Source organism: Cottoperca gobio, chromosome 24 (genome assembly GCF_900634415.1).
Source record: "Cottoperca gobio chromosome 24, fCotGob3.1, whole genome shotgun sequence".
NCBI classification, from domain to species: Eukaryota; Metazoa; Chordata; class Actinopteri; order Perciformes; family Bovichtidae; genus Cottoperca; species Cottoperca gobio.
Window position 1 is genome coordinate 8,867,651 of NC_041378.1, and position 22,250 is coordinate 8,889,900.

Below are 22,250 nucleotides of genomic sequence, written 5' to 3' on the forward strand. Positions count from 1 at the left end.
GCACATGTCCCTTGTTGTCCAAGACTAATCATTAATCTATCAAAAGAAGAAAATCACCCTAAAGCATCTTACGCACCTGGAGGAATCTTATATATCCAGGGGTCAGTCGAGGGATGCGGAAAAACATTGCTGTTGTTCTCTGAACCTCTTCACAGCTGAGACCACAGGAGACCCCTCTGCAACCAGCTGACTGTCTGCTAGGCAACTTTATCACTGTGACCTCTGCGTCTCTCTGGCCTCGGTCTTCTCAACCAGGTGTGTGGCAGCAGCAGCAGCAGCAGCAGCTCACCCCTGTGTCCGGAGAGGCACACTCCTCGCTCACTCCCTTTCTCAGATACACCGACACACACCTGCACAGTGATGATCTCTCTGAAGAGAGACCAGTCCTCTTCAGCTAGTATATAAAGCCTTGGCTTCATTGCATAAGATGGTCACATGGTGTTGGACTGTGTTTGTACGTGTCTTTGTGTGTATGCGTATTTGTGTCAGTGGAGGATTAGCAGAGCAACTGGAGTTGCTTTGGATTAATATACCTGTGAGAGATGTCCAAAGTCCATTGGCCACCAATTATGTAGGGGAGAAGCAAACAACCCCATCAACAGATGACAGGAAACTCTGTCATGACGTCTGCTGGGGTCACAGAGAGGCTGTCTTAACAAAATGGTACAAATAAAAGTTTAGTGGATGCTGGCAGGGATGTCTATAGGCAAATAATAGCAAAAGTAAAACCACACATATCATCATTTACAGTTTCTCAGCTACAATCAATCCATATATTTTCTAGACCTTTTTATTCCTTATCCCAGCATAGATTGGACAAGAAATAAGCATCCTAGAAAGGCCGGCACTTCATCTCTTTGTCTGGGCTAACTCATTGACTCACATTCACATCTATGGATATTTTAGATCCTTTAAATTATCTGACCTTGTTGTAATATGTTTCACTATTGTATTAATCTTTTGTACAGCAAGATGACTTTCATATTTATAAATATATAGATGTTTTAACTAAATACATTTATATATTTTTTCTAATCCTGGATGCATCAGAAGCCACAAGCAGTTCAATGTAAAACAATTTACAATCTTAAATAATCCCTAAAGAAAATTAAGAAAAGTAACTGATAGTCTCTTTCTGAAGAGGTGAGGCAGAATGTTTTGGTGTGAGTGCTTCCTTATCTCTTTGGTGTCACGAACTACTGACAGTTTCTTCTAAGAAGGATTTCACAGACTCATCATTGAAGGCATGCAATGCACTGACAGATTCGTTTCAAGCTGCATCACAAAGGAAAAGTGTTTGCTTGAAACTTAAGAACCCTACAGGATCCACCTGGCTCTGCGCTTAGTATTTAGTATCAGTGTAAAACATACACTGAAAAGATGATTCATTTAGCCTGTGGGAGATACATTATTTTCTCTCAATGTACAGACAGTGTGGAGCCATAAAGGTTACACTGACATGTGGGGCAGTGCCTTTTTTTCTCACTCGAAAGCATAAAGGCCTATTTTCCTAAACCATTATAAAGTTCCACCGGAAATAGAGAACCGCTCAGAATCCCTCAACTCACATGCCAAGAACAGATTAGTCCAATGTAACAGACATGCAAGACTGATTAAAGGAACATCTAATCACTTAATGACACACACACACACACACAAAACAATGCAATTAAAGTTTTATGTAAATGAGTCCAAGCTAATGTCATTCTTAGGCACAAGAACAACTGTCTGTCTGTCTGCCCTCACAAAACTGTGAATTGGCCATTTTCACTTAGATCTTGTGGTAGGATACTTATCTAGGTCAGTTTAACTGCGATGACAGCGGAGACCCTGTGTGGTAACTGTGTATACATCGTTTTTGTAGTAAATGCAAAGTCATTTGTAATATCTTCAAGATGAAGGTAAGTAATTAAGTTACTTCTCTTGAATACACTTTTCCTTCTTTATATATTTCTTCAACAACATACAGGCTTTTAGAGCAGCAACCATTAGTCATTCTTATGAATTAGTCGATCTTCAGAAAAATAATTGTCTACTATTTCAATAACATATCATCCTCAAAGTAATTTTTCATGCAAGAATTGTAGAAATGCTGTTATTAGCCTCTCAAATATAGAGATTTCCCCTGTTTTATAATATATTAAACATTATCTTGGACTTTGAGAAACTTGAATGGACATTTTTCACTTTTTTTCTGACATTTTAATCTAGAAAGTAATTGGCGGAACAATCAATGAGGGAAATAATCTTTAGTTGCAGCCCTACAGGCATTAGATACATACAAGTAAATAAAACAAATACATTTGCGGCACATGCAGGCACCTGTGTGGACAGCCGTTACGTCGCGCGCATCATTACTGCGTGTCGTCAGTAAAGGGAGGACCCCTGAAATCTGTAAATTCAGAACGCGGGCTAATGTAAACTTAAGAAAACAGAGTATTTCTTACAAAAGTTTCCATGCAAATAAAAATCCAACTGGGAAACATTGAAAAACATGCGGAATTAACGTTTTGTTGCTGCTGTGTCGCCACAGAAGAGTGAAGTTTGTCTTCTGAGCTGGTAAAAACTAGCTGGCTAATTTAGCTAGCTAACAGCTAAAGCTGCTACAGCTGCGCAGTTTCGTTTCACAGAAAACACGAAAACATTCTGACACTAACCAGACACGTCTGTTTACTTTAGCTGTGTTTTCCTGCAATAATATATTTCGGAGAGTGGGCCGACTTTACCAAACTTTGATAGCTGACTGCTGCTAACTACAACATAACCACAGAGGTAACTGTTCGTGTTTGCAGGGAAGTTATTTAAGATTGTAACATTATTGTCAAGTTCTGGCAACGTGGAGGATCAAGACATCGCTTGAGTTATATGTGATGTTCACGAGTCACAGTTTACGCCTTTTTTAAATGCAATTTTAATACATGAAAGGCGCTAACTGGGGCAGGAAGTCTCAATATAACCAAGCGAGCTGTTAAGATGATCGTTTATGGGAAGACTTGTTGATAATATCCATTTTTGATAACTACGTTACATCTGATATCACGACAGAAATACAGTCACCTAACACTTACACATACATGATTTTGATTGTTCCTGTTTTTTAAATTTCAAAATTTCCTCATTCCCCTTTTCGACCCCGAAAACAGGAAATACAAAGCAATTTTGCACTTTTTTTACTTTGCTCAATTTAGATCAAACATTTGTTCGGTGCAGGATATTGGTGGATCTATGGTTGTTGTCACTGTTGAAAAGGACTGATTAGCAGTTTATACTGATTATACCATTTATAGACTGTATGTTGAGCATTTATATGTAAGAGAATATGCAAGTCAGTGCATATGTGCATATGCATTGCTAACCCTACAACAGGTTACAGCTGCAATTAAGTTGTTTTCATTCTCAACGGTTTTGTTTAATTTAATTATTTTGTAAGGGTCCAACCTAATGTAAAATGCCAAAAGATAACCTCAAATGATGTCTTAAAACTGTTTTTACAATATTAATACAATAATAAAATAGGGAAACATCAGTAACAATGTTCGCCCTGTGGTTTGCTTTTAATGTACATGAAGTGAGATTCTGCTGCTCTTCTATTTCATTATTCATATTTTGTATACCCCAATCCATGATTGGGTATTCCTGTCACAGTCCTTGGTCTTCTCCTATATGCTCTGTGGGCTGTTGCACCTCATCCATCAGACAGAATATCTTATTCTTAATATGTTTTCCTCTTCACTGTTTCAGCCACGATGAAGAGAAGAGCTGAAGCAGCCTCGGCACAACTGCAGGGGGCAAAGAGACCTCGAGATGACAGCAGCTCAGATGAAGAGTCACAATTATCCAGACAAGGTAGGTTAATTTCCCCCTGCAAACAATGTTTTGATATTTTACATGCTATAGTTAATATTGAAAGCCATTAGATAAATGGATGACGTGTTACTCCAAGCTTTGATTTAGGGTCACTCGATTTAAAGTACATGTTGCATCTTTCAAGTCTGTCAGTAGAGCTATGATTTAGATTTAGTTTTATATTGAGGGTCTTTTTTCAAGTATGATGAATGATGTCTGTGGTTTTGTCCTGTCCAGACTCGAGCCAAAATGATTCCCTCAGTGACCAGGAGGATCAGAGACCGGGCTTCTCCATGCCTTCCGTATTATCTGACGACCAAGACGCTGACCCCTCACTGGCCTCCTCCGATTTCTCTATGTACAACACTGTGTCACAAAAACTCATGGTAATGCATTGAAACTTTTACAAACACTATATTTAACAGTTGACTGTCTCAGAGTCTGTGTTGCATATTTGTTGGATTGTTAGTATAAATTTCCTAGATTAGGAATTGTTTTGTTTATTTTAAAAGATATTCAGAAGAAACACAGTCCACTGACTCTTCTTAACTCCCTTATCTCTCCTACCTCGTACACCTTTAGGCCAAGATGGGTTTCCGTGAGGGTGAAGGTCTGGGGAAGTTCGGCCAGGGACGCAAAGAGATTATTGAGGCCTCTACCCAGCGAGGGAGAAGGGGTCTCGGTCTCACTCTGCAGGGCTTTCAGGGGGAACTCAGTGTTGACTGGCGCGATGAACCAAAGGTACACAGAAGTAAATAATAACTATGTAATGTTTGTAATGTCTATCATTGAACATTCTTTTTTTTCTTTTTTACTCATTGTATCACTCTTGAGAACAATTGTCATATGTATACATCATAATGACCTTTTGACATGATCTTCCTTTGTTTGTCTTTTTTTTTCTATTTGTTTGTCCAGCCCACTGCCGTACAAAAGGTAGACTGGTTCCCAGAATGCACCACAGAGAACCCAGATGCAGATGAACTGAGAGACTGGATGAAACTTGGAGCGGTAAATACAAACACTTAAGACACTCACTTATACAGTATCTATATCGTACACAATGTCGACACAACGGCTACATACTAAAAGTGTACAGATTGCCTCATTAACATTATCAAGTTACCTATTAGTATTATATTGCCAAATAGGCACTTTTGCTTTTCGTTTTGACACCAAATCATCCGCCATCGTCTTGTCTGTCAACTCGCCTTACTCTCGTCCTGTGACTTCTGCAACTCTGCTGCTGCTGTACGGAGCAGAAACTTCCTGTTTATAATTGTAGCGGATTGACACCACGCTTACTATTGTAAGTAAGCAAGTGTTTTTATTTTATGACCGTGGGTGCTGATGCATTGAAATTATCTAAGTGGGTTTTATTTCTATTTAAAAAAAGCAAAGCGGCGGTGGGGGCGATGTATGCGTGAACACAGAATAAAATCAGACACACTCTTTTGCCTCATGTATATATATATTTTTTTTAAATCTTATTTTTTGACTGCTTTCAGAGAAAACTTAAGATCGAGGATGAGACCGAGTTTTGCACGGAAGATTTCCTGCACACTCTTCTAAGGTGCAAGGTGAGTTGTCAACTTAATCCCTTTTTTTTTTATACACAAACATAAAATAACAGAATCTATATTTATATACTTCAGCAGTATATGTCTTATGTTCAGGAAACAAAGTTGGCAATTAGCTAGAGTGTATTAGCCAGTTTCAGACTCACAAGCCCGGTGAAGCTGTGCTCGATTTAAGTGTGAATGTCACAAGTGAGGGTCAAGTTAAATGTTTTTATTGATGAAAGTAATGTAATATTTTGGTTGCTCAGATAAAGCACAAATAATAACTCTTTAAGCCACAGAATACACCGAAAGATTGTCAATAAGCTGTCAAATTAGGAACCAATTGACTTTTCTTTGTGTAAAGCTCTGTGAATTGTCCTCTACACTGGAAGGACCCAAATTATAATTCTGTGATATTCCTGAGATGTTTAACCGCGGCGTCTGTTTGATGTTCAGACAGTATTTGATAACCTGGAGGGCGAGGAGATGAGGAGAGCACGGACACGCTCTAACCCTTACGAGACGATCAGAGGAGGTATCTTCCTCAACAGGTCAGTATTTAGGTTTTAAACAGCAGGGATGACAAATTATTAATGTGCATAATATTGTGTAAGTCATGCGCTTTGCTTACATATTCAAAATTTGAATTGAATTACATATTTATTACTAATTGTTAATGGCTGCTTTTGAATGATACTAAATGTAAAACATGTGGCTGTGTGTGTGTGTGTGTTTATATAATATTGCTACATATAATTTGTTTTCTAATATCAATTCTGTGAACATAAAATCTGATTCCAGCGGCTCACTTTTAATAAAAGACAATGACAAGTTGTATTATGTTTTTCTGTATTTAGAGCAGCTATGAAAATGTCCAACATCGACTATTGCTTCGACCAAATGTTTACCAACCCAAAGGATTCACAAGGGGTGAGTCGGTCAAAGTAACAGCTGATATGTGCGGCGCTGAACTTTTGTTCACACTGGCCCAATATAATGCAGATGGTGAGACAGACCTCTCTTATTATGCAGAACCCTCTAACAAAGGACCGCGAGGGCGAGCTGCTGTACTTCGGTGACGTCTGTGCGGGGCCTGGAGGCTTTTCAGAGTACATACTGTGGAAGAGGCGTTGGCATGCCAAGGGGTTTGGCATGACGCTGAAAGGACCCTGTGACTTCAAACTGGAAGATTTCTTCGCAGCGCCGAGTGAGCTGTTTGAGCCTTACTACGGTACGCACAGACATCGCCTCCAGAGGGCAGAACCCATCACGTCTCAGGTGATGAATGATTCAGTGAAAGCTTGACCTCTGTGTGTCCCAGGTGAGGGAGGGGTGGATGGGGACGGAGACATCACTCGGCCAGAAAACATGACTGCCTTTCGAAATTTTGTCCTGGAGAGCACAGAGGGAAGAGGGTTGCACTTCCTCATGGCAGATGGGGTGAGACTATTTCACATATCCATTTTTTCCATATCCAGGTCACAGATTCCTGCTCTTGGTGGGTTGAACTGAGACTTCTTTTTGTTTACTTATTGGATGACTTTTGATTTGATAACTGACTATCTCCGGTAGGGTTTCTCTGTGGAAGGCCAGGAAAACATCCAGGAGATCCTGAGCAAACAGCTGCTGCTCTGTCAGTTCCTCACTGCCCTCTCTACTCTCAGGACAGGTGTGTGTATACATGTGCATGAAGGGCTGAGGCTGCTTAATTAGTCTGCATTCATGCCCATCAACGGCTCCTATTTTTAAACTGTGGCAGGTAAACCTGGTGTGAAACTAACGACAACATTTCAGTTCAGTCTTGCTACACCTTCATGATATTCATGTTGTATTCACCTCTGTGCACGTGTACATGTTTGTGTCAGGGTTCAGATTAAATCCGTTTTTTCGTCCTCACCAGGTGGTCACTTTATGTGTAAGACGTTTGACCTCTTCACTCCCTTCAGTGTGGGTTTGGTCTACCTGCTCTACCTCTGCTTCGACAGGATCTCTCTCTTCAAACCCGTCACCAGCAGGCCCGCCAACTCTGAGAGGTGGGGGCTTTGTGTGAAGATCTGTGTAGAGTTGGTTACTTATGCATGGTTATTGAAAGGGTTATTAATATATTTTAAGTGAATATTGACACAGGTAAAAACATTTAGTAAAATACGTAATCTGCATGTTCTCTGACATTAATAATTTCTTCAGGGTTGTCTCAAATATCTTTATATATCTTATAACTGGTAATTTGTTAAAACAAATATTAGAATTTGTGTTTTTGTTTCTTTAAAAAAAAAAAAATAGAACAGTTAAAACAAACCAAAGCCTCAAAACAAGTTATAGATTCTGGACACTGCCACAGTTTGTACTTTCATCATTTTAGTGCTGATGGTAAAAACAAATTGGCAGCAACATAAAGTTGTGTAAAACGTAAGCATGTCACATGATCACATGAAGTTGGATTTTCTCTCATAATATTATTCCCTTTTTTTACGGGTTTATTTAGCCTCAGTCGGCTGATTTTCTTACACCTAACGTGAAATAAAATGAAGAATAGAAGAAAATACTGGCAAAATGACTGGTTGCCAGATATTTTGTTTTACAAAATATTGTTTCTTTTAGAGTTCAGTAATAATCAGTGAGTATCGGCTCCCGGCTGCCTCGAAGAAGCATTTATATTTGCTCAAAGATTTGGATTTGTCACTTCCTGTGTACAGCACTGTGCAGCGTCTCAATTAGAGGAAACAGAATAGTCTTTGCTATCGATCCAATATTTATTTTTGACTCAGAAGAGATAATTTGTACGGAAGGTTCTTGCATCTCTTAAACTCTTCCCTCTCATTTCCCTCCGTAGGTATGTCGTGTGTCGTGGTCTGAAGCCCGGTTCAGACGCCGTCAGGGAATACATGTTCAGAGTCAACCTGAAACTGAACCAGCTGAGGAACACGGACAGGGACGTTACGGAGGTGGTTCCCCTGAGCATCATCAAGGAAGACACAGACTTCTACCAGTTTATGGTCAACTCTAACGAGAGGTAGAGACGCACACTGTCCACAAATGCCTTTTTAATATTTTCATTTCAAACTGAGTGACTAAAAGGAATTGAATTAACTCTCACTGCAGCCTCTGTGTAGTCCAGATCAAGGCCTTGGCTAAAATACACGCCTATGTTGTAGACCAGTGAGTAACCTTTCTTGTGATTTTGCATGTGCATTCATCTCTATTACATTATAGCCATGTGTGACGGTGTTTATGTTTGTGGCTGACTGTGTGACGTGTGTTTCTCTAGGACCCTTTCAGAGCCGAGGCAAGCAGAGATTAGGAAGGAGTGCCTGAAACTGTGGGGGGTGAGTGGAGAAAATGTGTTACATGTACTAAATTAAAGTTGGACTAACAGAGCAAATAGAAATAGTTAAATAATGCAGTTTTATTAAATGATATTCCACTGATATTAAACATACAATGGTATGTCCATTTCCAGGTCCCAGACAAGGCCAGAGTCACTCCTGCTTCCTCAGACCCAAGGGTCAAGTTCCAAGAGCTGACTAAGGTCAGTGAATAAATCTGGGATTAAAGAAACCCTACTGGGAATAAGACTATGCTGATAAATGTGTACTGTCAGAGAGTTCCACTTGTTAATTAATATTGAAAGCAAAATAAAGATATTAAGCATGTTAGTGCACTTTGGTAAATCCTAAACAGTATTTTCCAGAGTTTGAGATTTTAGCTATTTAAATATTATATAAATAGTTGATGTGTCCACATAAATTCCAGGAATGGGAATCAGTGTTAGAAATTAGCTGGTTTAAAATGTTAACTGTGTCTTTCTGCCGTCTCTTGTCATCTGTTGCACTTCAGAACTCAGACGTGGAGTCGTTCCAGTCCAAACTCGCATCTCTCAACACCACTACCCTCGAGAAGCTGCGTCACATCCTGGACCACAGGTGCATTGTGGGAGGTGGAGAGCAGATCTTCCTTCTATCACTGGGGGTGAGTCTCAAGAGGCAAAACACGTTAAAATGTAGATCTTGAACTTGTGTTTTGTCTTACTATCGTCCTTTTGTACCCAGCAGATAAAAATTATATGATTTATTTATTATTATATTTGATATCAGATAGCAGGTCCTGTAATGTATGTATTATTACACACAGTAACGGGACATCCAAGAAGAAAAGGAAACAGTCTAACAGTTATAAAAAAAAATTGTAAGACTGTCCGTCTCTTCTCGAAAACATTTGAGATGGAAATCCAATATATAATAGTGGCTTTACTGCTTCTTTTAACGCATGGTTGCCGGTAACTGAACCTCTTCTCATCTCTTTATCTGTTCTCTCCATTTCCCTTTGGCTTGTGTAGAAGTCCCAGATATACACATGGGATGGGAAGTTGCCTCTGCGCTGGAGGAAACTGGAGAATTTCAAGCTAGAACTGCCAAGAGATACACTTCTCAGTGTGGAGATCGTCCAAGAACTAAAGGGCGAGGTGAGAGGAGGAACTGGAAACATGAAGAACAGATGAAATATGGGAGCCAGCATCACGATCTCTTTAAGCTTGGCAACATTTCATGAGATGACGTGTACTTTTGTTATGTTCATTGTTTTCGTATAAAACAGGGTTGAGGTCTCTAAGTTTGTAAAGTTCTGTTTTATTCGGTTATGTTTTTACATGTATACATTTAAATTTTAAATTTATTTTGTTCTTCAGGGCAAAGCTCAGCGCAGAATTAACGCTGTTCACGTAATGGACGCACTAATACTGAATGGCACTGATGTAAGAGATCAGCACTTCAACCAAAGGTAGGAAAACATCACTTTTATTATTGATTCTTACACTTTTATAAATGTAGTTATTGATCTTCAGAATCCTCCCAGCATTATTACATACATCTTTAAGAATACATTGACATGCTATTGCAATACAATGTACTTTTCATATCAGTTTTCCGTAGTTTACTAAATATTGCACATTGTATGTCCAGGATCCAAATGGCTGAGAAGTTTGTGAAGGCCGTGGCCAAACCCAGCAGACCAGACATGAACCCTATCAGGTAATAATTTCAATTAATTTAACCGTTTAAATGCTGCTTTGTCATTTATTTGCAGATTTCTTATTGTCACTGAAAGCACTGAAAGGATTGACAGTATGAGAAGCGGAAAATTCAACATACATACATACTTACACAATACTACATTTACCTCATGACAAAACATTTGGGAATATTATGGAAGTGTAAACAAAAAGATTACAAGTAGATTTAGTCTTAAACCCCATGTCCCATTTTGTGATTTGTTAATCCCACATGGTCAGCAAATCCATATGACATTAAAGTCAAACTGGCTCCTTTCAACGCAAAGGAGCAGCAGCTCTACTACGAGTCTCTCACGGATGGCTGAGCTTCTCACCCTATCTCTAAGGGAGACGCCAGCCACCCGTCTGAGAAAACCCATTTCGGCCGCTTGTACCTGCGATCTCATTCTTTCTGTTATGACCCAGCCTTCATGACCATAGGTGAGGGTAGGAACGAAGATCGACCGGTAGATCGAAAGCTTTGACTTCTGGCTCAGCTCTCTTTTCATCACAACGGTGCGGTAAAGCGAATGCAGTACTGCCCCCGCTGCTCCGATTCTCCGGCCAAGACCCCGTGGTACTTGAACTCCTTCACTTGGGGTAAGGGCTCATTCCCTACCCGGATTAGGCAATCCACCGGTTTCCTGCTGAGAGCCATGGCCTCAGATTTTGAGGTGCTGAACCTCATCCCAACCGCTTCACACTCGGCTGCGAACCGATCCAGTGACTGCTGAAGGTCACAGACGGATAACGCCATAAGGACCACATCATCTGCAAAGAGCAGCGATGAGATCCTCAGGCCACCGAACTGCAACCCCTCTCCTCCACGACTACGCCTTGATATCCTGTCCATGAAGATCACAAACAGGATTGGTGATAAAGTGGAGGCCAACATTCATTGGGAATGAGTCCGACTTACTGCAGAGTATCCGGACACAACTCTCACTTTGGGCGTACAGGGATTGGATGGCCCTCAGAAGTGACCCCCTCACCCCGTACTCCCGCAGCATCTCCCACAGTATCACCCGGGGACGCCTTCTCCAGATCCACAAAACACATGTAGACCGGATGGGCGTACTCCCAGACCCCCTCCAGGATCCTTGCGAGAGTGAAGAGTTGGTCCGTTGTTCCACGACCAGGACGGAGTCCACATTGTTCCTCTTCAATCAGAGGTTCGACTATCGGCCGAACCCTTCTTTCCAGCACCTTGGAGTAGACTTTACCAGGGAGGCTGAGAAGTGTGATACCCCTGTAGTTGGCACACACTCTCTGGTCCCCCTTTTTGAATAGGGGAATCGCCACCCCCTAAGCACTGTCCCAGACTTCCACGCAATGTTGACGAAGCGTGTTAACCAAGACAGCCCCTCAACACCCAAAGCCTTCAGCATTTCTGGACGGATCTCATCAACCCCTGCGGCTTTGCCACTGTGGAGTTGTTTGACTACCTCAGAGACCTCCATCAGGAAAATTGACGATGATCCCCCATCAGCTTCCAGCTCTGCCTCTACCATAGAGGGCGTGTTAGTCGGATTCAGGAGTTCATCAAAGTGCTTCTTCCACCGCCTGATAACCTTCTGAGTCAAAGTCAGCAGGGTCCCACCCTTCCTGTACACAGCTTGGATGGTTCCCCGCTTCCCCCTCCTGAGGTGCTGGACAGTTTTCCAGAAGCACCTTGGTGCCGACCGAAAGTCCTTCTCCATAGCTTCTCCGAACTTCTCCCACACCCGCTGCCGCCCTTTGAGTCTGTCGGTACCCTGCAACTGTTTTCAGAATGCGGTCTCAGATCAGATGATATGATTACAAAATCGATCATTGACCTTAGGCTTAGGGTGCTCTGGTACCACGTACACTTATGAGCATCCTTATGTTCGAACATGGTGTTTGTTATGGCCATTCCATGACTAGCACAGAAGTCCAACAACAAACGACCGTTCAGGTTTAGATCAGGGAGGCCGTTCCTTTCAATCACGCCTCTCCAGTCGTCTCCATCGTTTCCCACGTGTGCGTTGAAGTCTCCCAGCAAGACTACGAAGTCCCCTACTGGAGCCCCCTGCAGGGCTCCATTCAGGGTCTCCAAGAAGGCTGAATACTCCGAACTGCTGTTTGGGGCATAGGCACAAACAACAGTCAGAGTTTTCTCCCTCATAACCCGAAGGCGTAGGGAGGCGACCCTCTCGTCCACCGGGGTGAACTCCAACGTAGTGGCGCTCAGTCAGGGACTGAGTATCCCCACACCCGCCCGACGCCTCACACCTTGGGCCAGGGTCTCTCCTTCCTTTCCCTCTGTTTCATGAGGTCGTTTTGAACCATTCTCTGTCTGGCCCCTCGCCTGAGACCAATTTGCCTTGGGAGACCCTACCAGGAGCACCAGACAACACAGCTCTCAGGTTTATAGGGGGGGACACCACAGTAAGGTGATGGTTCCTGGAGAGGCTTTTTGAACTCTAGAGATGGACAAATATTACATACAAGCATGAAATTTAGAGGCAAAAACATTTATCAATATGCAGCTTAAACAAGATGTGATGTGGAAACTTGAAGCCGACAGTGCACATACAGAATGGAAGACATTTTAAGAAGTTGTTGATTGAACTTCTTTTGTGGAAATAAACAAATTAGGATTCAAAGCAAAGTATTTTTATAATGTCTTAAAAAATGTCTGTCTTTTCTCAAACAGAGTGAAGGAGGTTTACAGGCTGGAGGAAATGGAGAAAATCTTTGTCAGGTATGACAGGATGACGTCCAATGGGCAACATGATCTTTAAAATATCAGTAGTTTCATTTACTAAATGTTTTTTTCTTATTTTCTTCATCCAGACTAGAGATGAAGGTGACGAAGAGTTCAGGAGGAGTCCCACGTTTGTCCTACACAGGCAGAGATGACCGACACTTCCTTCCCACCGGCCTTTACATCGTTAAGACTGTCAATGGTATGGATGTGTGTGTGTGTGTGTGCTGCAGCTCAGTGGCGGTTTAATTAGCAACCTAAAGTTGTTTTAACCATGTCAAAGCCTCAACAATCCTGTGGGCAAAATACTTGAATAACTTGCAAAATATCTCTGTCTCCTCCCTTTCCATCCCTCAGAGCCTTGGACGATGGCGTACAGCAAAAACTCCAAGATGAAGTTCTTCTATAATAAGACCACCAAGGGCTCCACCTATGAAATGCCACCCAACGCTGCCGCCCCCTTCAGGTGTGTCGCGGCTTCTCTACCCATGTTGAATTGAACATATTGATTTCTGATTCAATTAATTGTATCAGGAAAAAGGGTATACGAGAAAGTGTCAGTTCTGTGTGTATGTAACAGTAGCCTTGATGATCTTATGAATGAACATTTTTCTTTCTTCATCTTCATCCTCAGTGTTTGCCACTCTGAGCGGCTCTTCTGGGCCTGGGTGGACGGGGTGATAGTCCACGACTCTCAGACACGGATGGACCCCGAGAAACTGTCCAAAGATGATGTTTTGTCCTTCGTCCACCAGAATCACCATCCCTGAAACGCTCCCAGAGCTTCACCAGATAAAACCTAGACAAAAATGCACTAACTTGTGGAGGATATAGAGCATTAGAAAAGGTTATCATGCAATGCCTGAATTTATATTTATTTTGACAGTAAAAGATGGATTCATAAAATACTACCAATGCATAGATCAAAACTATCATAAACGATAAGTTTTTATCAATCCTTGTTTTTGTTGTCCTGGTAAATATCAATTAGTAAACAGTTATATAACCATTGTTAAGGCCCTCCTGTTCCTCTATGTTAAGGCCCTCTTGTTCCTCTATATTATGTCACTTATGGAAATTATTACCAGGTTGTTACTGGACTTCTGAAGCTCAAGTGATGAAATTGTTTGCTGCTATTTCCAGCGGTGACATTTGGACATTTGACCACTCTGTCTTTCTGCCTTTTTCCACTGCTCTTGGGTCTATGGATTGTAACGAATAGGACAATGTGGAGACAAAAAACTGCTGCCATTGTCTCTTCATGTATTTGCATGTCCCTGTAGATTACGTTTTTATAGTTCCTCGTCCAAATTATGCTTGTGTGTGTGTGTGTGGGTATGAGTGCATACGTCACATTAGCAATGACAAGAGAGATGCATCTGCGATTTTGGATACTGCTAGATAGAGATACAAATGTTAAACTATGCATCCATATCTGTAAACTCGCTTGCCTTGCTCTACAACTGCTCATCTCCATAGAAGACCGTCTGTCACACCAACAGGCCCCTTATCGTCCCTCCAGTAAAACTAGCTGCAGCCTGAACACAACAATCTTTAATCATATTCTGGTTTATCCTCAACATTGTGTTAAGACTGATATCAGTTACAGATTTAGCAGCTTTCCCCAATTCAGAACAGATCCATCCCCTGTGTGTGTGTGTGTGTGTGTGTGTGTGTGTGTGTGTGTTAAACATTTGGAAGGTGTCCTGTTAGGTTTTAGGTTTTTACTCTGACTCCTCTTTGTGATTGTGCCTCATATTGCCTGAACTGTGTTTTTTCTTAAATACTGCAAATTACTTATTTTTGTTCTTGTAAAGTTCGCTATGAATCCCGATGATGTAAATAATTATAATGTAGTAAATAAATGGGAGAAGATGTTCTTCCCAGAAATAACTTTCAACTGCCTGGTAAAATTTGATTTAGACTAAAGTCTGAGAGATGATAACCATGGCTGGATAAAGCTGTTTGGAGTCCCACTCGCTCAGCCAATCAGATTTTAGCTTCATAAAACAGGAAATAATGCTATAAAAACAAACGCGCTCCACACCCTGACAAGTACCGACAAGTACGTGTGACTTTACAGGTAAATATGTCTTGCTTTGTGTTTCTATTCAATCATTTTACAACTTACAAGATGATTACATTTTCTATTGTGAAGAATTACCAGCTGAATCTGAATTAATAACTGAGAATGTATTTCAAAAGTTGTTTTATAAGCTAAGATGCGTTTGAATACATAACTTGTCTCGTGAGCTGATGTAACAGTTTAAATACTAGTGGCTATGATATGAGGTTTCGTAATGCCTTATGATGAACTATATATTGCAGTTGTTGGGAAAACGTCTGAGTTTGTCGATATTTTACTTTAAACAGTACATAACCTTCACAGCAGTCATGCTGAAAGCTGTGGGACAAGCTCTGTTCTCAACTGGCCTGCAGAATCCTAAATACTCAGCAGAGAAGAAAGAGCTAAATGTTTCCCAGATTGCATTGTATAAAAAGTACAGTAAACCTTTGGCCTGATGGGGATTGTTCTGTTTATCACTCTGTCTTGTGACACAAGATGTGATCTAAGTTGGTGCTGAAATGTTAAATCCATCCATCCATCGTCTACCGCTTATCCGGGGTCGGGTCGCAGGGGCAGCAGCTCCAGTAAGGAACCCCAATCTTCCCTTCTCCGGGCCACATCCTCCAGCTCCGACTGGGGGATCCTGAGGCGTTCCCAGGCCAGTGAGGAGATATAATCTCTCCACCAAGTCCTGGGTCTTCCCTGGGGTCTCCTCCCAGCTGGACGTGCCTGGAACACTTCCCTAGGGAGGCGCCCAGGTGGCATCCTTACTAGATGCCCGAAGCACCTCAACTGGCTCCTTTCAACGTAAAGGAGCAGCGGCTCTACTCCGAGTCTCTCACGGATGGCTGAGCTTCTCACCCTATCTCTAAGGGAGACGCCAGCCACCCATCTGAGAAAACCCATTTCGGCTGCTTGTACCCGTGATCTCGTTCTTTCGGTCATGACCCAGCCTTCATGACCATAGGTGAGGGTAGGAACGAAGATTGACCGGTAGATTGAGAGCTTTGCCTTCTGGCTCAGCTCTCTTTTCGTCACAACGGTGCGGTAAAGTGACTGTAGTACCGCCCCCGCTGCTCCGATTCTCAAGCCAATCTCTCGCTCCATCGTCCCCTCACTCGCGAACAAGACCCAGAGGTACTTGAACTTCACTTGGGGTAAAGGCTCATTCCCTACCCGGAGTAGGCAATCCACCGGTTTCCTGCTGAGAGCCATGGCCTCAGATTTTGAGGTGCTGATCCTCATCCCAACCACTTCACACTCGGCTGCGAACCGATCCAGTGACTGTTGAAGGTCACAGACCGATGATGCCATAAGGACCACATCATCTGCAAAGAGCAGCGATGAGATCCTCAGGTCACCGAACTGCAACCCCTCTCCTCCACGATTATGCCTCGATATCCTGTCCATGAAAATCACGAACAGGATTGGTGATAAAGTGGAGGCCAACATTCACGACTTACTGCCGAGTATCCGGACACAACTCTCGCTTTGGGTTGGGCGAACCCTCCTTTCCAGTACCTTGGCGTAGACTTTACCAGGGAGGCTGAGAAGTGTGATACCCCTGTAGTTGGCACACACTCTCTGGTCCCCCTTTTTAAATAGGGGAACCACCACCCCGGTCTGCCAACCCCTAGGCACTGTCCCAGACTTCCACGCAATGTTGACGAGGCGTGTCAACCAAGACAGCCCCTCAACACCCAAAGCCTTCAGTATTTCTGGACAGATCTCATCAACCCCTGCAGCTTTGCCACTGTGGAGTTGTTTGACTACCTCAGTGACTTCCATCAGAGAAATTGATGATGATCCCCCATCAGCTTCCAGCTCTGCCTTTACCATAGAGGGCGTGTTAGTCGGATTCAGGAGTTCCTCAAAGTGCTCCTTCCACCGGCCGGTAACCTTCTCAGTCAAAGTCAGCAGGGTCCCACCCTTGCTGTACACAGCTTGGATGGTTCCTCGCTTCCCCCTCCTGAGATGCCGGATGGTTTTCCAGAAGCACCTTGGTGCCAACCGAAAGTCCTTCTCCATAGCTTCTTCGAACTTCTCCCACACCAGCTGTTTGCCTCTGACACGGCAGAGGCTGCCGCACTTCTAGCCCTGTTTCCGGAGTCCTCCCGGATAACATAACCCGGAAGGACTCCTTCTTCAGTCGGACGGCTTCCCTGACCACCGGGGTCCACCACGATGTTCGAGGGTTACCGCCCCTTGAGGCACCTAAGACCTTGAGACCACAGCTCATCACCACAGCTTCAGCAATAGAGGTTTTGAACATCGCCCACTCAGGTTCAATGCCCCCAACCTCCACAGGAATGTCTGAAAAGCTCCGCCGGAGGTGTGAGTTGAAGATGTGAGTTGAAGATCTCCAGGACAGGGGCTTCCTCCAGACGTTCCCAGTTCACCCGCACTACCCGTTTGGGTTTACCAGGTCTGTCCAGAGTCTTCCCCCACCCCTTGATCCAACTCACCACCAGATGGTGATCAGTTGACAGCTCCGCCCTTCTCTTTACCTGAGTGTCCAAAACATGCGGCCTCAGATCAGATGATACGATTACAAAATCGATCATTGAACTTTGGCCTAGGGTGCTCTGGTACCACGTACACTTATGAGCATCCTTATGTTCGAACATGGTGTTTGTTATGGCCATTCCTTGACTAGCACAAAAGTCCAACAACAAATGATCGTTTGGGTTTAGATCAGGGAGGCCGTTCCTCCCAATCACGCCTCTCCAGGTGTCTCCATCGTTTCCCACGTGTGCGTTGAAGTCTCCCAGTAAGACTACGGAGTCCCCTACTGGAGCTCCCTGCAGGGCTCCATTCAGGGTCTCCAAGAAGGCCGAATACTCCGAACTCCGTCAGAGTTTCCCCCCCCATAACCCGAAGGCGTAGGGAGGTGACCCTCTCGTCCACCGGGGTAAACTCCAACGTAGCGGCGCTCAGCCGGGGACTTGTGAGTATCCCCACCCCAGCCCGACGCCTCACACCTTGGGCAACTCCGGAGAAGAATAGAGTCCAACCCCTATCCAGGAGTACGGTTCCAGAGCCAAGACTGTGCATAGAGGTAAGCCCCACCAGATCCAACTGGTAGCGCTCCACCTCCCGCACTAGTTCCGGCTCCTTCCCCCACAGAGAGGTGACGTTCCACGTCCCCAGAGCCAGCCTCTGCTGCCCGGGTCTGGTCAGTCGAGGTCCCTGACCATCACTGCCACCCATGGAACAGCGCACCCGACCCCAGCGGGGTTTTTTTTTTTGAGTGGTGGGCCCACAGGATGGATGGATGGGACGCACCACGTAGCTTCTTCGGGCTGTGCCCGACCGGGCTCCGTGGCAAATCCGGCCACCAGGCACTCGCTGTCGGGCCCTCCCTCCAGACGGGGGCCCCGGGCTTCCTCCAGGCAGGGTCTCTCCTTTCCTTTCCCTTTTTTTGGTTTGACAGGTATGGTGGTCATCCTGTATGGATCCAAGTATTAAACTGCACAGCAAAAACTGGAGAGTTGACATTTCAGGGTTAAACATTTTCGAGTTGATTTCAACTCACGAAGTGTTACTTTAACATTTTCTGATTCAAATGGTGTTTATTGTTGGAGTTATTTCACTGTTAATCATGTCAAGTTAAAACAACTCTGCAGAGACGTAATTATGTTCCGCCCCTTTATTTCACTGCTTTGGTTGGAGACGAGTCCACGATAAATCAGCTCTATTTTCTCTCCTCATGCAGTTGACAGGGTAAATACAATTAGATTAAACTCACTGAAACAATTATAAATTGTTGCTATGAACTACATTATTTACTGTGAAACATCTACAGGGAATGTATGCCTTGCGAAGCCTTGTTTAGCCGTCTGTGGTAGCTACCATAGCTAGCTAGCTAACATTTGGTGGTAACTAGTTAACCAACCTTTCCTTACTAAAACCATCTCTTGAACAACAGTTAACATGAAAATTCATAGCTGCAATAAAATACTCTTGGTCCTAAATGGTGTTTTTTTTACATTTAGGGTGGCTTAACATCAGCGAGACCCCAAAAAACTTGTCTCAACATGCATACAGTGGCTCACTTGTCGAACGTGTCTAGTTGTCCGTAAGACTGGGTCTTCACTGTATTAAGTTATTTTGTGTTTTACTGTTCTATTCACATTTTTACGTTTTTTTGGGGGGCTTTTCGTGCCTTTATGATAGAGAAGTGCATATTGTGAAGGGGGGAGAGAGAGAGGGAACGACATACAGCAAACGCCACAGGTTGGACTCGAACCAGTGCCCACTTATTTTGTCAAACTTTCTTGCATGTTTCAGTAAAAATGTTGTGTAATTCTACAGTCAGTGTCTATGTCAGTCTGTGTGTATGTGTTAGAGTGTGTCTGTGTGTGTGTGCCTTTTTGTTATGGTGTAAAGCAGGGCTATTCAACTTCATTAGCAAGTGGGCCGAATAGGAAAATCAGGCAATGATGTTGCTTTTATTTTGAAAAGGGTGCTGTTTAAAAATATATATATACTTTTTCATATATGTTTTAATTTACGATTGTCCTCACGCGGACCGGACAGGGCTAGCAAAAGGGCCGGATGTGTACAATGCCCAGGTCTGCTTGAAATGGTGGCCAAAGTTGAACTTTTCGGCCTCTTTATTTACCCAGTGGTGTTGACATTAAAGATCTCAAATCTTATTTTGAAGTTCCACTCGCTCAGCCAATCAGGTTTTAGCTTCATTGCAGGTTACAGCTTTGCTTTTGGACTGACATTTGCAGATGTCAGCTTGGGATATTGTGATGGGTGTTGCACCTGTTACGCTCGGGGGATAATAACAGAAATAATATTGATGCATTGCTGAAAGTGTTTTGTTGTATCACACCCCACAATGTTTGTGACTGTATCTTTTGTATTATGAGGTCACCACTTGTTGTCTAAGTATCATTCAATCAAACTTTATTTGTATATCCTCTTTCATACAGGTTATTGCAATTGAAAGTACAAATGCAAACACTATAGACTATTAAAATATGTGACTTATCTAAACACTGGAGTCATCATTTTTGGTAGCAGACATACAAAAAAAATCATTTTGTGATGTAGTAAAGACAATTTCAGCAGCAATGAAGCTAAAATTCCTGATCAGTTCACAGAGTGTAACATGGGCATTATCCACTACTTTCTGACATTGTATTGATTAAATGGTTAATTGAAAAAATTATCAACAGATTAATTTATAATAAGTGAGTGCATGTATGCATGTTTTGCAGGAAAAAGACTTTGAGTTTCGCACCTACCAAGCCACAAATTGGGTAAGCACCACTCTGAGTGGGATGGAGTGGGATGCAGCCCTGATCGCCGGCTCTTCAACTATATTCAAGGCAACAATGACAACAGTGAGTTTCATCCATTATGGTCCTAAAATGTAACATGGATGTATGTAGCTTAAAAGACATTATACATTATACATTATATAATTATTTAACATTACACATTTATTTAAGTAAAATAAATAAATAATAATAAGCGATAAAGGCTGTACATTATAAATACAAAAGTAAAAATACAGACTGTTACAATAGTAATTTTACAACACTGTAACATTGAGCACTGTTTTTGTTATTATGGTTTGAAAGTTTGAATTGTTGGGGACAAAAGAGTTCTTGAGTGTCTGTGGAGCAGGACAGGGACAGCAGTCTGCAGCTGAACACGCTCCTCTGCCGGGTGAATGGTAAACAAATAAAAACTGTTCTTTGTATGTTGCACTTTCACTGGTTTGGCTTATTTGTATCTAATAGTTGAATTCGTATTCTATTGTCTCTGTATGTTGTACTTGGTTTTGCTTATTTGAAGCTATTGTTCTGCACTTAAAGGATGGTACCTATTTGAAGCTAATGTACTTGGAAGATTCTTGCTGTTTGGAGTTGTATCCTCATGATCGTTTGCACTTTTTGTAAGTCGCTTTGGACAAAAGTGTCAGCTAAATGAACTGTAATGTAATGTAATGTAAAATACATGAACACACTTTTATCGGGGTTCTTCCTCACCCAGACTGCTTGCCCTCTGTATAATTGATGAACCTATTTGCAAATAATAAATACTCCAAAGACAAGCTTATTTCTCAAGAATCTTCATTTCAGTAGTATAGACTTCACTGGTCATTTGTATAAGGACTTGATTAAAACTTTCCACCACAAAACATTTGGAAGGTGTCCTGTTAGGTGTTAGGTTTTAGGTTTTTACTCTGACTCTTTGTGATTGTGCCTCATATTGCCTGAACTGTGACAATATGTAAATAAATGGGAGAAGATGTTCTTCCCAGAAATAACTTTCAATTGCCTGGTAAACTTTGATTTAGACTAAAGTCTGAGCGATGATAACCATGGCTGGATAAAGCTGTTTGGAGTCCCCTGTTGCATTAGGTTGTCAACTTCATTATATTTTACATTGAGACCCAGAAACCAACCTGTACTCCTACACTGGAATGCTGTCAGTTACTTTGTAGTAATTTAATGATATACAACAATAAAGGTTTTGACACAGGGCCATGCCATTACATAATAATGTAGGACCCAGGTAATAATGTACTTCAGTGGTTCAACGTCCCAAACAAATTTGCAAGTAATCAAATGACCAAAATGCAACTAACAGAAACTGAACTAGGGGCCTGTGATGCTCCTGGGGGTGAGGGGCTCTGGGGCAGTTTCCTGCTTTGCAATGATAACTTTAGATATTTGTAAGGAATAAACAAATGCAAAATAACTTATTTACGTTTAATTAATTTAGTGAGCAGCTTCTAGTGCACATAGGGGGATAGTGCATTGCTATTATATAGCACTTTAGACGTAATCCCTGTCATAATGCGTAGACGTTGCCCTACAAAGTGTTTTATTTTCTATATAGGCTACTTCAGATGAGGCCTAATAATCTTGGTGAATATGGAGAAGGTTCTTCTTTCTAAGCAAAAGTTATAGGGGGATACAAAATATTTTGGACTGCATTTTCAGTCCTGACTGTCAAAATGTATCCCCTCTCTTT

At 42.4% G+C, this 22,250-nt stretch overlaps 1 protein-coding gene across 1 annotated transcript; it reads left to right on the top strand.

The window, feature by feature from the left end:
• The first annotated feature begins 2,346 nt into the window (after nt 1–2,346).
• cmtr1 (cap methyltransferase 1) lies at nt 2,347–15,083 on the top strand. Its single transcript, XM_029425945.1, has 24 exons — nt 2,347–2,772; nt 3,742–3,846; nt 4,084–4,232; nt 4,429–4,587; nt 4,765–4,857; nt 5,355–5,426; nt 5,865–5,959; nt 6,266–6,338; nt 6,441–6,639; nt 6,730–6,848; nt 6,981–7,077; nt 7,309–7,441; nt 8,242–8,421; nt 8,511–8,567; nt 8,677–8,734; nt 8,869–8,937; nt 9,246–9,377; nt 9,745–9,870; nt 10,093–10,184; nt 10,367–10,435; nt 13,133–13,180; nt 13,273–13,385; nt 13,541–13,649; nt 13,818–15,083. The coding sequence occupies exons 2-24, from the start codon at nt 3,747–3,749 to the stop codon at nt 13,951–13,953; spliced, it is 2,478 nt and encodes an 825-aa protein (XP_029281805.1). The 5' UTR covers nt 2,347–2,772; nt 3,742–3,746; the 3' UTR covers nt 13,954–15,083.
• The last annotated feature ends 7,167 nt before the right edge of the window (nt 15,084–22,250 follow it).